At 50.3% G+C, this 14631-nt stretch overlaps 1 protein-coding gene and 1 long non-coding RNA gene across 7 annotated transcripts in view; one reads left to right on the top strand and one right to left on the bottom strand.

Moving 5' to 3' along the window:
• MLLT1 (MLLT1 super elongation complex subunit) overlaps positions 1-1381 on the bottom strand; it is a 29280-nt gene extending 27899 nt beyond the window's left edge. For all 6 annotated transcript variants that reach the window (XM_075524624.1, XM_075524626.1, XM_075524623.1 and 3 more), the window contains exon 1: positions 1224-1381. In XM_075524624.1, coding sequence (XP_075380739.1) covers positions 1224-1235 — 12 coding nt within the window. In that variant the 5' untranslated portion in view covers positions 1236-1381. The remainder of the gene's footprint in view (positions 1-1223) is intronic.
• Positions 1382-2826: 1445 nt separating this feature from the next.
• LOC142420352 (uncharacterized) lies at positions 2827-7917 on the top strand. Its single transcript, XR_012778732.1, has 3 exons — positions 2827-3306; positions 7436-7597; positions 7720-7917. It is a non-coding gene; the product is annotated as an uncharacterized LOC142420352 (long non-coding RNA).
• Positions 7918-14631: the final 6714 nt, after the last annotated feature.

Genomic DNA, 14631 nt, shown 5'->3' with positions numbered 1-14631 from the left:
AGCGTTCACATCAACCGATCCAGTCTGTTCGGCAGCTTCACGTTATCGATTCCATAATTACCCTTTAAATTGTGCTACTGTTGCCAGTTACTACCCCTCTCCAGAGAGGTGCAAATGACTGTCAGTCTACAGAATTTGCCTTTCTAGTTGAAACGGCTGAGAAATTTTAGCTGCGAAACAGATGGGACTATGTGAAAGAGAACAAAATTAAACATAAAAGAGAACTGTTTAACTGAGAGTGAAAGTTGTACTTGCTATACTCCTCACATATCGGTCCAATTAACAATCGCTACGAATTAAGCCAGAAGTTGAAACACATTTGAAAATAAAATCTCCCAACATAACAAACATCCAAAGTTGTTCCACTGAAAATGGAGGGTTTTTTTCTTCCCAAGCGTGTCTCTCAACAAAGGGAAATCAGGATCCTATTCAAACAATTTGTAATAATACAAAGGAGTCTGCTTTTCAACTTCTCAATAAACATTCTGAAGGCTGCTCTGGCTTTTTGTTTGATGTGCTAATTGCCTGAAAGCCATAACCAGTTTCCATTCGCCCTCCTCTGCCTGATTATTCAAAGGAGAAGCGGGGCTCACCTCCTGAACCTCAGGCTTGCAGGTAACCTGTTACCAGCTCGCATGCACTCGCACACAAAAGGCCTGAGCCAGCCTGCTCCAGATCACCTCAGGTAAACTTCCAGCATCCATCCCCGCCTGCCGCAGCACGGCAGCGGCCCGTCCGCTAACGGGCGGCTTCCCACCGCCTCCCCGCAGCGGTAATAACTCTCTCGGTGGCATTAACCCTTTGCTCCGCGGCTGAGGGAGGTAGCAACGCCGGCACCACCCCTCCCCGTAAAGAAGCCCGGGCAGGAATTTGCGGGAAATGCTGCTGCCACCCCCCGCCGCGGGCGAGGCTGCGGCGCGGCCGCCCATGAAGGGGCGAGGGTTGAGCAAAGCCCCCCACCCCCCCCCCCCCCCAAAAAAAAGGGGGTGTGGGGAGGAGGTGTGCCTCCTCGGAGGGGCGATGCCCCCCAACACCACCGGGGGGATCAACGCCCCCTCCTCCCGGACAGGGGTGGGGGTCCGCCCAGTGCAGGGGCCCCCCCCCCGGTGCAGGGGGGCCCCGGCCCCTCCCCACGCGTGCCCCCCGCGCGGGGGGGAGGGGCGGCGCCGAGGGGCCCCACCCCCACGGCGGCGCGGCGGGGCGGGCGCCGCCGCTCCCCTCACCTGATTGTCCATGGCTGGGCGCAGCGCCGCGGGCCCCGCTCGCTCGCTCGCTCCCGCCGCGGCGGTTTCGCTGGCCGGTCGGCGGGGGGATGTCTCTTCCCCCCCTTTCTTCCCCCCCTCTACGAGCGAAGCCGCTCTCCGTCCCCCCCACCCCCCTCCCCGCCGCCTCGGCCGCCGCCGCCGCCTCCTCGGTCGCGGCCCCTCACGGCCCCGCCGCCGCCGCTCGCCTCATTGTGTGTCACTCACAGGCAGCAGCCCCGCCACCCCCCCGGCGCCCGCCCCGCGGAACCGGAAACCGACGCCACCAGAGAGGCACCCGCCCGCCGCCAATAGCTGCGTCGCCTCACGCCTGGAGGCGGGGCTTCCGCCCGGGCTCCGCCGGCCTCCCCCGCCTCCGCCTGATGGGCAGTCGCTGCACCCAATCGGTGGCGGGCGGGCTGCCGAGGGGGCGGGGATAGAGGCGGGGCCCGCGCTGGGTCAAGCGGGTGGTGGGAGGGAGCGGGCCCTCGCCGCCTCCCCTGCTCCCCCCCCCTTCCCCCACGGCGGGCGCGGCGCTGCGGCGCGCTCCTGCCCTGCGGCGTGGCCGGGCTCGGGCCCGCGCCCCGTTCCCGGGTGCCCTTCCCGGGCCTGTCCCCGGCCCCCCAGGACGGTGCAGCACGGCCGCCAGCCGGCACCGGGACGAAGCGCTCGGGCCTTGTTGTGCGTCCCGGCGGCGCCAACCCGCCCCTTTTCCCTCCCTCGGCCCGCGCTTCCCCGCCGCTGGCGGTAGCGAATCTCACCCGTTTATTAATTTCCTACTACACAAATGAGCTGAGAACAAGGGAAACCACAGCTCCCAGTACAGCGGACACGGCAGTCCAGAATGGCTGGGCAGGGCTGAGCCTTGGCTGGGGAGGAAGCTGGCGGCAGTGCTCCCCCTCGGTTCTCCTTGTTCTCCCTCAGCCTCTCTCCTTCCTTCTCGTTTTCCCTCGGTCTCATTTTTCCGCTCACTGTCCTTCATTTTCCCTCAATGCTCCCCTCCCCCTTCTCCCTCTTTATCCCTCATTTCTCCTCAGTTTCTCTCATTTTCTCCTGTTCTCCCTCGTTTCCCCTCACTCTCTTTCATTCTCCCTTGTTCTCCCTCATTTTTCCTTCGGTCTCCCTAATCTTTTCTCACTTTCAATTTCCCCCCTCAGTCTCCCTCATTTTCTCTCACTTTCAATCCTCCCCCCTTTTCCCCTCAGTTTCTCCCCTTTTTCCCTCGGTCTCCCTCATTTCCCACTGTCAGTCTCCCACATTTTCTCTCAATTTCAATTCCCCCCTCGGTCTCCCTCATTCTTCCCTCAGTTTCTCTCCTTTTTCCCTTGGTCTCCCTCATTTCCCCCCCTCAGTCTCCCTCATTTTCTCTCACTTTCAATTCCCCCCTCGGTCTCCCTTATTCTTCCCTCAGTTTCTCTCCTTTTTCCCACATTCTCCCTCAGTTTCTCTCACCTTCAATTCCCCCCTCGGTCTCCCTCATTCTGCCCTCAGTTTCTCTCCTTTTCCCCTCGGTCTCCCTCACTTCCCCCCCTCAGTCTCCCTCATTTTCTCTCAATTTCAGCCCCCCCCCCCCCTCGGTCTCCCTAAATTTTCCCCTCAGTTTCTCTCATTTCTCCTCTTTGTCCCTCACGTTCCCCTCATTCTCCCGCAGTTTCTCTCATGTTCCCGCGTTTCCCCTCTCCCCCCCCCCGCTCTCCCCGAAGCCCCCTCCGCCCGCCGCCGCTCTCCGGCCCGGGCCCCGCGGGCCGCCCGCCGCCTTCCCCGCCAGCGGCCGTGCCGTGATGGAGACCGCGGGGGAGAGGGGTGTTCGCGGCAGGGGAAACAATATCTCGTTTTCTGGTCTGTAGCGGGGGGTATTTGCAATGCAAATGGACCCAGGGATTCCTTCAGTGAAGCGGCGGTTATCAGCCGCAGGCTCAGCTGGGTGACGAGCCCGGAGGTCACTGTCCTGGCTGAGAAAGGAGCTGCTGGCTGCGGCGGAGGCATCATTAAAAGCCGCCCGCCCTGCAAACGCGGTTTTCTCAGCACCGCTGCTGACTCTGAGCGTGACATTTGCATCTGAAAAGTGGGTTTTGTTTACCTTTTCTTAGAGCTCTAAACGACAAGTTATTGCGCTCAGTTTTGTGAGCCTTAAATTAACGCGGCACTGCCGTTACAAGTGCAATTTGTGACTGTTTCTGAGCAAATTTTCTTTTAGATGCGAGGCCGAATTTTTTCTTCGTGTAACCTTCTTGTTTGAAATAGTTGTTGATCTCCGTAAGGCAGCGGAAAAATGCGTGTTAGCCAATAACGTTGTGTGTGTTGCTAACTGATAGCCACAGGCAAGGATTAATCGGTTCCCAAATCGTTCTGAAGAGCCAGTTTACCTCATCAACCTGATAGAGGATATTAGTGAAGCAAAATGCTTAATCGCTTCAGTTAACAACAACAACAACAACAAAGAGCCTGATTTGGATTCTTTTAAGTGCTCCAGTTGTAATTTTCCATGTTTCTGTCTGATGCAGTCCCAAGAGACATCTCCTTGGACAGTCTCTTTTCTTCTCCATTGAGACAGGGCCTCTTTCTCTGGGGGTTCTCATTGATATCTTTAATTGTGGACATCATTCCCATGCACGTGACTCTTAGACCTAAGTCTTTTTTTTTTCTAACTCCCAATCCTAGCTTCATCACTTCATCTCCCAATCCTCCTCCCACTCACAGCTTCATCACAGTCCTTGGTGGTTACATGCGCCCAGGCCTGAATCCTTTCTGGAAATGTCTTCGTCCTTCCCAAGTTTGACGCCGCTCTTGCTCTGTTGAATTTCCTCCTTGTGCAAGAGATGTTCCACAGACACACAAGACCCTGAACTTTTCCCTTTCCTGAAAAATTGTCTGTTACTTCCTCTGAAACATCATTAGAATTTGCTTTTTATTTTAATTCCCATCAATGATAATTTTTCTGTGCCTTTATTTTTGCCCAGCCTGGTGTTAAGGGTTTTTTTCATGCTCTCCCAGTGCAGGACCCAGACTGCCCTCCCACTTCAGCATACCCGTATTTACTTCTGCTGGTTTGGACGCAAGTCTCTCCTCCAGCTTTCAGCTGCTCTGTGGCCTGGGCTGGGATGCGAGGAAGAACTTCGGCACTTCCAAGTCAGGGACAGGAAACCCGGAGTCAGGCACCTTGGCTTCCACAGCATCTCAGGTGGGCAGTCCAATACACGGCCATTAAACCACACTATACAGAAGAAGTTGGGGTGCCCCATTCAGAGTAAGCACAGCATTATATTGATGCCTGCTCCAAGCCAGCACACCAGGGCTCTGTGCTGGGACAAGTAGTGCGAGTGGATTAATTTAAAATGTGCTGGGGTAGCTCTTTACATTCAACTGCGAAAATGCTCAAGGAGAGAAATTCCTAGAACCAGCCTTTGCTCCATGACCAGTTCCCAGTTCTGAACGGTTTCCAGCTCAAGGACTGATCAAGCTTACCCTCGATTTTCTTTAAAAGCTTAAAAAAAATATCACAGCTAAGGGTAGAAAATTTGTCAGGCTCTATGGGAGCGCATTGGGAGTTTCAGGTGCTGGGTAGTGCTGGGGAAGGTGGAGCCAGCAGCCATCCAGGCTCCTCCAAACTTCTAATTTTGCAGGGACATCTCAAGCTAACGAGCTGTCAGCTGAGTGCCTTCGCACCCAAGGCAGCTGTGGGCTGAGCTCCTGTTTCTTTATATCTATTCCAGCAACTTCTGGGTTTTGCAGTAAGCGTCTGCAAATCCAATTAGCGTCTTTCTTTGTGGTACTGTATGCTGGCAGAGATCTGCTGTGTTGCTGCCATCTACAGTAGGGCCAGTGCCAATGGATAAGAAACAGATCTTATTTGCATATTCAAATATGCAAATGAAACATGACAGCTCTCCCCTAATTTTCGTTTAGGCTTTTTATTTTTCTTTCCAGAGCCTTGCTTCAAAGATCCTTGTCTTGGACTGAAAGGTGTGTGTTTAATCTGGCTTGGCCCATGGTAGGGGACTATGCCAAGGACTGATTCTGTCCCCTGAGAGTTTGGGGATGGTGGAAAATAAAGTGGAAAAAAGACTTTGCACTGCACTTGTCCCTGCCTTGGCCAGGTAAACCCAGGGACGGGAAAGATTTCTGGGGTGTTTCCCCCAGCACAGGCTAATCTACAGTTCTGGGAAGGTACAACACATCCTTTCTCTTTCCTGTCTGTACGTACCACGGCTGCTTTACAGGCCAAACCTGGCTGGTCTTCGGGAGCATGACCGAAGGAGGCAACAACTGGGGTGTTTGGGAAGAGATGAGTCCTAGTGCTTTGGTGGGGAAAGCCATGCCAAGTGCAAGTTGGGGCAGCGCAGCCCGCGCTCAGACGTCCACAGACACCTCCTGGGAGAGGACTGGCCGGCAGGCGCTGAACTGTGACACAGCCCGCTCCAGGTTTTCTGAGGCTCTGTCTGGGGAGCAGGCAACAGCCATCAGAGCTGCTCCTCGAGGCACCTCTCCTTCCTCCTGCGCTGCTTCCCTCCTCCTCCTCAGCTCCCCCTCTCTGCAGGAACGCAACACCGACCCCCCTGAACACACACAGCCGCCCCAGACAATCCCAACTGCCATGCAACCCAAGATGCCTAAATTGCTTCCTCGCCAGCCTCCAAGCACCATCTCTCATTTTGCAGCAAAAGTACTTTCCTGTAGGCTTAGCATCGCTCGCTGGGGTGGTTGGCTGTACATCCGCTGTAAGGCCCCATCGTCAATTTATATGTGTGCATCTCTATGTTTGTGGCTTGCCCTTCCTATCCCTGGAGAAACAAGTTTGTTTCGCTGTTTGTTGTCATTCATTATTATTTTCTCATTACTAATTTAGTTGCACCTTCCCTTTTTCCACTCTGAACTGAAGCCCACAAGTTTTGCGGTCAGTCTGTGCTTTGAGGGGCTTGGACACCAGCCAGCCGACAAGCAAGGCTGTCTCCAGCCCTTAAAGAATCAGGCAGTGTAGAAAAATGATGACCTTGTAATAGTCCCACGGACTTCAAGATTAAGACTCAAATCTTGCATTTGAGCAGGGTTTCTCTGAGAAAATACATGCCTCCACTTTGTGTCCATATGCAATGTGACTGAGTGGAAGGACACCTAAGTTGTCTCCCGGAATGCATAAGTCACTTCACTGCTTTCTCTTACCAGCTGCAAAATTATTATAGTGATCTTCATCTACTTTCATGAAGCACATCCGATGAGCCAAATAGTCTGTGGCATTTCCAAGATGAACATACCTGCAGTCGAAACAAAGAACTGATGATATTTTAGGTAATCAGGGGCAGACATCTTTCTCCTGGTACTTACCAGGGCTTTGCCAACAACAGTCCTTACTTACAGCCTCAGAAAATATTCTGAACCTAAAGCCAAGAGAGGATTCAGTTTCTCTGGTGGCACCGAGGGGAGCTGGGTGTTGCGTTGGTTTGTGGATGGTTGTCTGCGGCCTTTGTTGTCTTTAGTTCATGGCACAGGCTCACGGCAGGGCTTGTCTGTGTTGGCTGCCAGGGAGAAAACAGAACAGGTAGTGACAGAGAGAGAAGCTGTGAGTGAGAAGGAGTTAGTTCTGCAGCAATGCTTGTGCTGGTGTAGCAGGGCTCCTGGTTTGCTAATCAGCATTGGGATCCCTGCAGGGAAGCGTGTTCGTTCGAATCAGCTGTTAATCCTAGCAATATTTATTCTTCTAAAAATGATTTTGTTTTGCCTGTTCTCTGCCTTTCCCTCCTTCCCCAATTCACACTCCATGCTACAATATTCACAGCACATATTTAACACCAGGGTAGTATAGCAAAAGTCCAGATTGTTAATAGCCAAAAACTCTGACTGCCAAAAAGATACTCCTAGCAACTACTAGCTGCATCTGGGAAAAATTACAGACAGCTTGGAAATTCTTTAGTTCCCTTATTAATGAAGGACTTAGTAGAAAGAAAAAACCACACTGTAATACAGTTTAGCTTAACTAAGTTCTTTTGTGCCTGAGGAAAATCTAAATTATAGCGTACTATAGCTACTGAAAAATGCAAAAGGCTTTTAATGTACAATAACCCTCCAAACCAGAAGGAAGAGGGAAAATTTTCCTAGTAAGCGGGAACACAATGAGAATTTATTTTATTCTTTCTGTGTATTTAGCGCTGGTGAAAAGAGCCAGATGAATAGTCACAAATACGTCATGTCCCTTGCAGATGCAACATGGGCAGCACAAGCATCCTCAAACTGCCCCGCCAACGTGCTTCAATTCTGAATGAGAAGGACCAGCTCTCTGGGTGAGAAAGGAGTCTGTCTCTATTCAGTCCCTGACCCCTCTGCTCAAGGCTGTTAATGAAGGGGCCTCATTAACACCAAAGGTGAGGTTGGCATTATAATGTAGCTACTGGTCCACTGCAGGCTGAATTGACACCTATCAATTCATTTCGCCTGGCTATTGAGCAGCCGTTGGATGACGGTACCTTTCTCTTGTACTCTACAGACAGAGGTCAGGTTTGGCCAAGTGATGTAACGGTCTGTGTCGTGCCAAACGCGCCAGCCGGCTGGACCTGCCACGAAGAGCATTTCACAAGCCGGATTTGTCCAACACTGAATACGAGCTGCTGGCAGAAGTGCAGGCTGGAGAGGACGGGCCCAGGCACCTTATGTGCCCGTTGGAGCATACACAATCACGGTACAATAGGAGGGAGAGAGATTCACTGCCGAAATTTGTGTCTGCTTTGCACGGGGCTTCTTTTGGTTGGTGCCAAAGTCATTGAAAGGTGCTCATCTGCATGCTCAGAGAGAGGCCACCTTCTGACTGGTGACTGTCACCCTAGACGGGATAACCTTTAGGCCACTGAAAAATATCAGATGGGGGAAAAAATAGCTTGAAAAATAGGACATGACAGCAGGAGATCAGTAGGGGAGTCTGACCAGCACCAAAAAGCCTGTTCTGAATTGTTTTCTGGATTGAAGAGTCCAAAAAATGAGTAAGAATTACTGTCACAGACAAATATACTGTCTGAGATACAACCTCTCCCAAGGCATTCCCAGTGTTTGGAGTTTCCTAGGGCTCTAATGTAGCAGTCCGGTGGCCGCACACTCATGCTTGCCATGCTTCTGAGCATCCTGAGCTCTGGCTCACATTGCGTGGTGCCTTTTCCTCTTGGGGCTGGTGTTTCTGCTATTCCCAACCCCAGCAAGTCAGCTCGGTGGTTTTCAGGGCAACTGGCCATTTCCAACAGCAGCAGATACCCAGCCTGGTGGTTTGATCCTCTCTACACTCAGAGCAGATTGTGAGACATCCCAGAGCTGGCGGAGCAGTGTTTCAGAGCCTGTAACATTCAAATCAGTATGAATTTCTGATTTTTGTGGATTCTGGGTCAGCTGCTTTCACCTGTCTACACAGCAACTGGAGGTGGGGTTGCCATATGAGTAAATGTATGCAAACCACCTCTAATCTCGCTAGCTTGGGTACGACAGCAGTTCAGATAATCCCCCACGCTGCAGTATGGGCTATGCAAACTTGCCTGTGACTCAGGGAATTTGGCTGGCCCTACCATGCTGAGATTTATCCCACAGAAACTTAATCATTATCGATGATATCGCTACCTGTGAGACAATGGTGCACCTGATTGCAGCAAGGTCATATCTTAGCAGTGTGGCATGTCTCACATGTCTTGGAGCTTGATTTTGTTGCCTAAAGGCCCAGCCAGGGCAGTTTCAAGGGAGTCAGGTTGGAATATAAAGCGACATACACGTGCGACAAATACCATTTCGACCAACACAGGGAGAATTGAGAATTGTCTCTGAAGCTACACTGTGGAGGCAGAGCGTAACAAATTCTTTCCCTTTGTTACTCAGGCATCAGAATAAGGCATGTAATACATGCTTATGAGTGAATCCATTACACATACATTTTATATGCCGTCAATATTTTAGATAGATGAAGAATACAATCGATTTGGATACATTTCATGCAATTTTGAAAAGCATTATGTAAACATTGCAGATGCAGGCCATTTTCTTCCATTGCCCGTGCATTTTTATATGCTATGAAATCTATTTTAAATATATGCGTGAAATGTGTCATGAAACATCTGACGTATGTGGAAAACATATTACTGTACCGTATGGGCAGTGTATAAGGTCGCTCATGAACAGCTTGAAAACAGCAATCATTTGCATATGGATATATAGCTGTTTATATGATGGTACCATCATAGGAGAATAAGAGGTATGTCCCAGGTCCGTGTAGGTCACTGGCAACATCAGTCCTGTTGGACTCGTGGTGAGTAAAGTTATGAGAACAAATACAAACAGCTAAAGTGTTTGGTGCCTGGAAATTTTCATCCATTCCCTGTAAAAGAGCAATTAATAGTTTTGTGAAAGGTAAGTGTCGTGGTTTAGCCCCAGCCGGCAACTAAGCACCACGCAGCCGCTCGCTCACTCCCCCTCGGTGGGATGGGGAAGAGAATCAGAAGAGCAAAAGTAAGAAAACTTGAGGGTTGAGATAAAAACAGTTTAATAGGGAAAGCAAAAGCCGCGCACGCAAGCAAAGCAAAGCAAGGAATTCATTCGCTACTTCCCATGGTCAGGCAGGTGTTCAGCCATCTCCAGGAAAGCAGGGCTCCATCACGCGTAACGGTTACTTGGGAATACAAACGCCATCACTCCAAATGTCCCCCCTTCCTTCTTCTTCCCCAGCTTTATATACTGAGCATGACGTCATGTGGTATGGAATAGCCCTTTGGTCAGTTTGGATCAACTATCCAGGCTGTGTCCCCTCCCAGCTTCTTCTGCACCTGGCAGAGCACGGGAAGCTGAAAAGTCCTTGACTAGTACAGCAGCAATTAAAACATCTCTGTATTATCAACACTGTCTTCAGCACAAATCCAAAACATAGCCCCATACCAGCCGCTACGAAGAAAATTAACTCTGTCTCAGCTGAAACCAGGACAGTATGGCACAGTAAGCAGGAGAGCAAAATCATGTTTTTAGTGACCCTTTGCTCTATCATATTTTGATCATTAAAAGCCATCCTTGTTCAAGGCACTTTTCTGCTGTTACAGAGCAGGTCCTGTTCTCCCTTTCAAGCATCCACTTCGGACTGGACTGGCTCTCTGGGCTGAATAGAGTTAGTACACATTGGGGATGGTACAAATGGGGTCAGACCCTGTCTTTAGTCTATATGTATGTCTTTCTGTAAGGATGTTAAATGTTATTCAGTGTTACATGAGTAAATCTTTAAGTCTGATAGGATGATTCATGATGAATAACAAATTCAACTTGTTGCCATTTTTGCTCTCTTTCACAGATTTGGTTTTGATTTCACTTGGCAGTGCTCTGGTGGATGTTAATACTTGGCAATATTAGAATAGTAAACAGCAAAATCTCACATATATTAATTTTTGCATTTTCACATTACAGTTCTTCATTGATTAATTTTTAAATTGGTCCCAGAAAGCACTTAGAGAAATATTGCAGTTTGCACTTTATTGGCATTACATGGCACTGTATCTGGCTCCAGCCCAGCAAAATATATTCTTAAGTGTAAGCAAGCGCCATTGATATCAATGGAATTATTCATATTCTTAAAATTAAACATATGCTTGAGCATTTTAGTGAACTGAGACAGCTGGTCTCTTATGGAAGGCCTATCTAAATAAATGCAGCATCGATTGCAGATTGTGAATTTTATAACCCGACGCACAACTGAATGTTGCTTTTGGTGAATACTTCAGCATTTGAGATAAATCTTTGCATTTTGTTAAATATTTGTGACAGTGAAACTAAGTGTGCTATTTCAGAACAACCCGATTCAGTTTTACGTTTAAACACATTTATAAAAAACCATGTGCGTAAGTGAGCTCACAAATCAGGACCCAAGTGACTGAATGTGAATAAAAAAAGTGGAGAACAGTCCTAATTGAAACCATGTTTTGAGCTGTAACGTGAAGGCACAGAAAAATTAATCCTTCCATTTTAGGTATTTTGATAGCAGCCATTACTAGAGAGCTGAAGTTATTTGAACCGTTTTGTCAGACAAATGTGAACTGCTTGTTTTTCTTCTGAAAACAGCGGTGAGAATGTCTTACTAAGTGGAACCAAATCATGGGGTTTTATAGAAACAGCTGAAGAGATCTTTTGATCTTTTGATTAAAAATCACTTTTTGTCAACTGGTTTATTTGGCCATGTAATGGCCGTGCTTCTCCTTACCGAGAAGCGACTTCTACCCACATCTCCTCTATGATCGCTGGTCAAAACCGGCCCTGATTATGTGTGCAGCCACCGTGTGAGCTAATACAGAAAGACATAGGCAGGGGACCTCAAGACCCTGACTGCTGCAAACATGGTGACAGAGTATTCGCTGAAATACGACTTTCAGCTAATCAGGACCTGATACCTTTCATCTGTCCGGAACAGCCATCGATATCTGGAAAATCCTGGCATTTGTTTATGTCCCTATAGCTAATTTTGTTTTATATGAAAAGTGGATAGCAAGGATGTAGGTAAAACAGTGAAAAAAAAAAAGAAACATCTTTCCTAGCAGTCGTGAGGTGGGTGTAACAGAATTGCCAGCCCCTGACTTGGAAATCCTGTGTCAAACCTCAAAAGTAGCACTTAGAGTTGAAAGGACAAGACTTTTAGAGGCAATAATTCTTGGAGCTTATCTCTTTCCTTCCTGGGTTCCTTAGCCTTTTGCGTTCATGGTTTCAAACTTTTGACTGCAGACCTAGGAGATTAAAACTAAAAAAAAATCAAAGCTGAATCAATGTTGTTTTAACATGACTCCAGCAGAGGGTTCTTTAAATCAATCGTAAAGATCGCCAGGCTGGCAATAAAATCCCAGGACCTAGCGACATCCATTCCGTGTTTCAAAACTATTATCTTCTTTCTCTTTGAGACAGTTAACAAATAAAGATCTTTTGCAAAAGGCATAAGAGACACTCCAGTGAAGCAATTTCTTCTGGCATTGTTAAGAGCAGGGACTGGGTTATTATTAATTACTTTTACATTATTTATGCAGGTCCATGAATGTGCAATGTCTTTGTACAGATAAATCACTCTGCCTTGAAAAGTTTCCTGTCTGCGAGCCAAATCCTGCAGTGTAAATCTATAACAGCAGGAGGCAATTCGGTGCGGCAGAACAGGTAAGTGTTAATCCTTGATGCTGCAGGACTGGTGTGTTACCAACATCATTATTTCATTTGTGTTGCAGTTGCACCAAATAGACTCAACCGATGCCGTTGTTTCACAGCCTCTTTAATCTGGCATCAGTTGAAAGGAGCAGCCTTTATCCTCTTCCTCATTCCTGCTCCTTCTCTTGCCTCTTTTCTTGTGGTTTAGGCAGCCATATGGCGAACCAAATCAGGGAAATGATCTGGGTTAGGGCTCATCTGGCAAAAATAAGGAAAGGTTTAATTTTGACCGGTCCTAACTCAGATCCCCGAGTGCAGGCTTTGCAGCTCTTCCTGCCCTGCCTGTTTTCCTGTGTTGCTCTGCTGAGCAAGCTGGCTGGTTACACCCAGAGAGGCACTCGCACAGCCAAGGGTCCTGGTGCAGAAGGTACCATCAGAACTCCCCCGTGGCCTGGGGGGATTGAGAAGGGGCCACTGTTGCCTTTCGCCCTCTGAGGGCTCCCAGCTTTACCCATTCAGCGTGATGCTCATCTTTGCAGGACCCCTTTCAGCTCAAGGCAAAAATGCCCTGACTCGTCCCTTTGACAGCCCCACTTGTTTTTACGGGGTGTTTGTCAGCTCTGCGGTGCCGGCTGTGCCCCACAAGCTGGAGCTGTGGCTCCCTGGCAGGAAGGACAGAGCATCCCCAGCAGCTCAGGGACCTTTTGGAGGTGCAACCCCAGCCTCAGATAACCCTGTGCAGCCCGGGGGACGCCCAGACCACAGTCACACGCTGGTGTCAGGGCTGCTTCGCTTTCTCAGGCTACAGCCCCGCTTGGAGCAGGAGGCCCTGCCTCGGGCGCTGCAGTCCTTTTAAAGCTGCTTTGTGGGTTTCTTTTCTTTTCTCTCTTTCTTCTTTTTTTTCCCCCCCCAGGTTCCCAGGGCTGGGGATTCAGCTTCTGGCTTCATCCAGAAATCCCTGAGGGTTTCAGATCCCCACGAGGCCTCTCAATGTCTTGATCTGCTTGAATAGGCATTTTTAACGCGGCCCCGGCTGTCATCAGGGCCTGTTACAGTCACTCAACTGCAGCAACATTGTTCTCAAGGCAGCGGCGCCCCGGACACCTCCCTTATTACCATACCGCACGGGGGATTTTGCCGCTGGGTTTCTCTGCCGAGCATCACACCGGCTCCGTGGCCGGAGGTGGCCAATTAGCCCTCCTCGCCCACACCCCAGCCTCCATCCCTTCGTGGCTCTCTCAGCATCTCCGGCCTGCAGGGCTGCTGGCGCCTGTCCATCTCCAGCGGTCCTGTCGGAGGTGAAGGTGACCCCCTTTTCCTGTACCAGGCTCCCTGGCAACGCAGCCTTTCTTTTCCAGCGGCCTCCTCCACCCCCTGAAGGGGAGAGGGGCTGTGAAAGCCCCACTGCACTTTTGAACTTGCTGCCGGCGCGCTCAGTGGCTGTGCAGGGCAGCGCCGATGGAGGGGCCGAGCCCAGCGGGGACCCGGTGCAATTGCCCAGAAGTTATTAATAGGCTGTAGAAGAATGTGATGGGCTGGGGAAGGGGTGAGGCGGGGGGAGAGCAAGAGGGAGCGAAACGGGGAGGGTCAGCAAAAGGGAGACGGGGTGATGAGGGGAAAGGCAAGAGTGATGGCATGCAGGAGAGACAAAGAGGCAAATGGAGGAGGAGATGGGCACTAGCACGAGGAGGCAAGGGCATACAAAGGCTGGAGCTCCAAGTCCCCCTTGTCCTGCACCTTGTGCAGGTGTCTCATCGGTGGCCGTGCTGTGGAGAGGTGTCTGACCCCGGCGCCAGGGCATGGAGAGGGCCGGGGGACCGGGCCTGAGGGTTCAGTCCTTGCGCCAGGCATCACTTTCCCAAGATGAAATATTGCTCGGGGTTTATGAGCCAAATTTGCCATCTAGTGGCTCTGGGGACCATTGCAGAGGGACCCACGAGGCGGCAGCAGCCATGGGAGGGCCACGGCACAGGCACTGCGTGGCACGCTGTGCAGCACCTTCTGCCTCCGAGGTTAAGCCCAGAGTGCTTCTGCTTTTGCTTTACTCACAGGGGCCCAAAAAGCCTGTGGTCCCTGGAGTGACATTACCTTGTTCTAGCTGTGTTGCAGGGGGCCAACCTCAGCTACTCTTCCAGCCTCTTGGTGCTCTCCAGAGACAGTCCCCGCTGGTTGTGCGAGGATCCAGACCTACGACGTGGTTCAACTCGTCACTGTAATGCAGCAAGGCTCGGAGAACAGGAGCGTGTCCTGTGGCTGCAAGAGCAACTTC

This window comes from Mycteria americana, chromosome 24 (genome assembly GCF_035582795.1).
Source record: "Mycteria americana isolate JAX WOST 10 ecotype Jacksonville Zoo and Gardens chromosome 24, USCA_MyAme_1.0, whole genome shotgun sequence".
Lineage (NCBI taxonomy): Eukaryota > Metazoa > Chordata > Aves > Ciconiiformes > Ciconiidae > Mycteria > Mycteria americana.
This window is presented reverse-complemented; position numbering and strand designations above follow the sequence as displayed.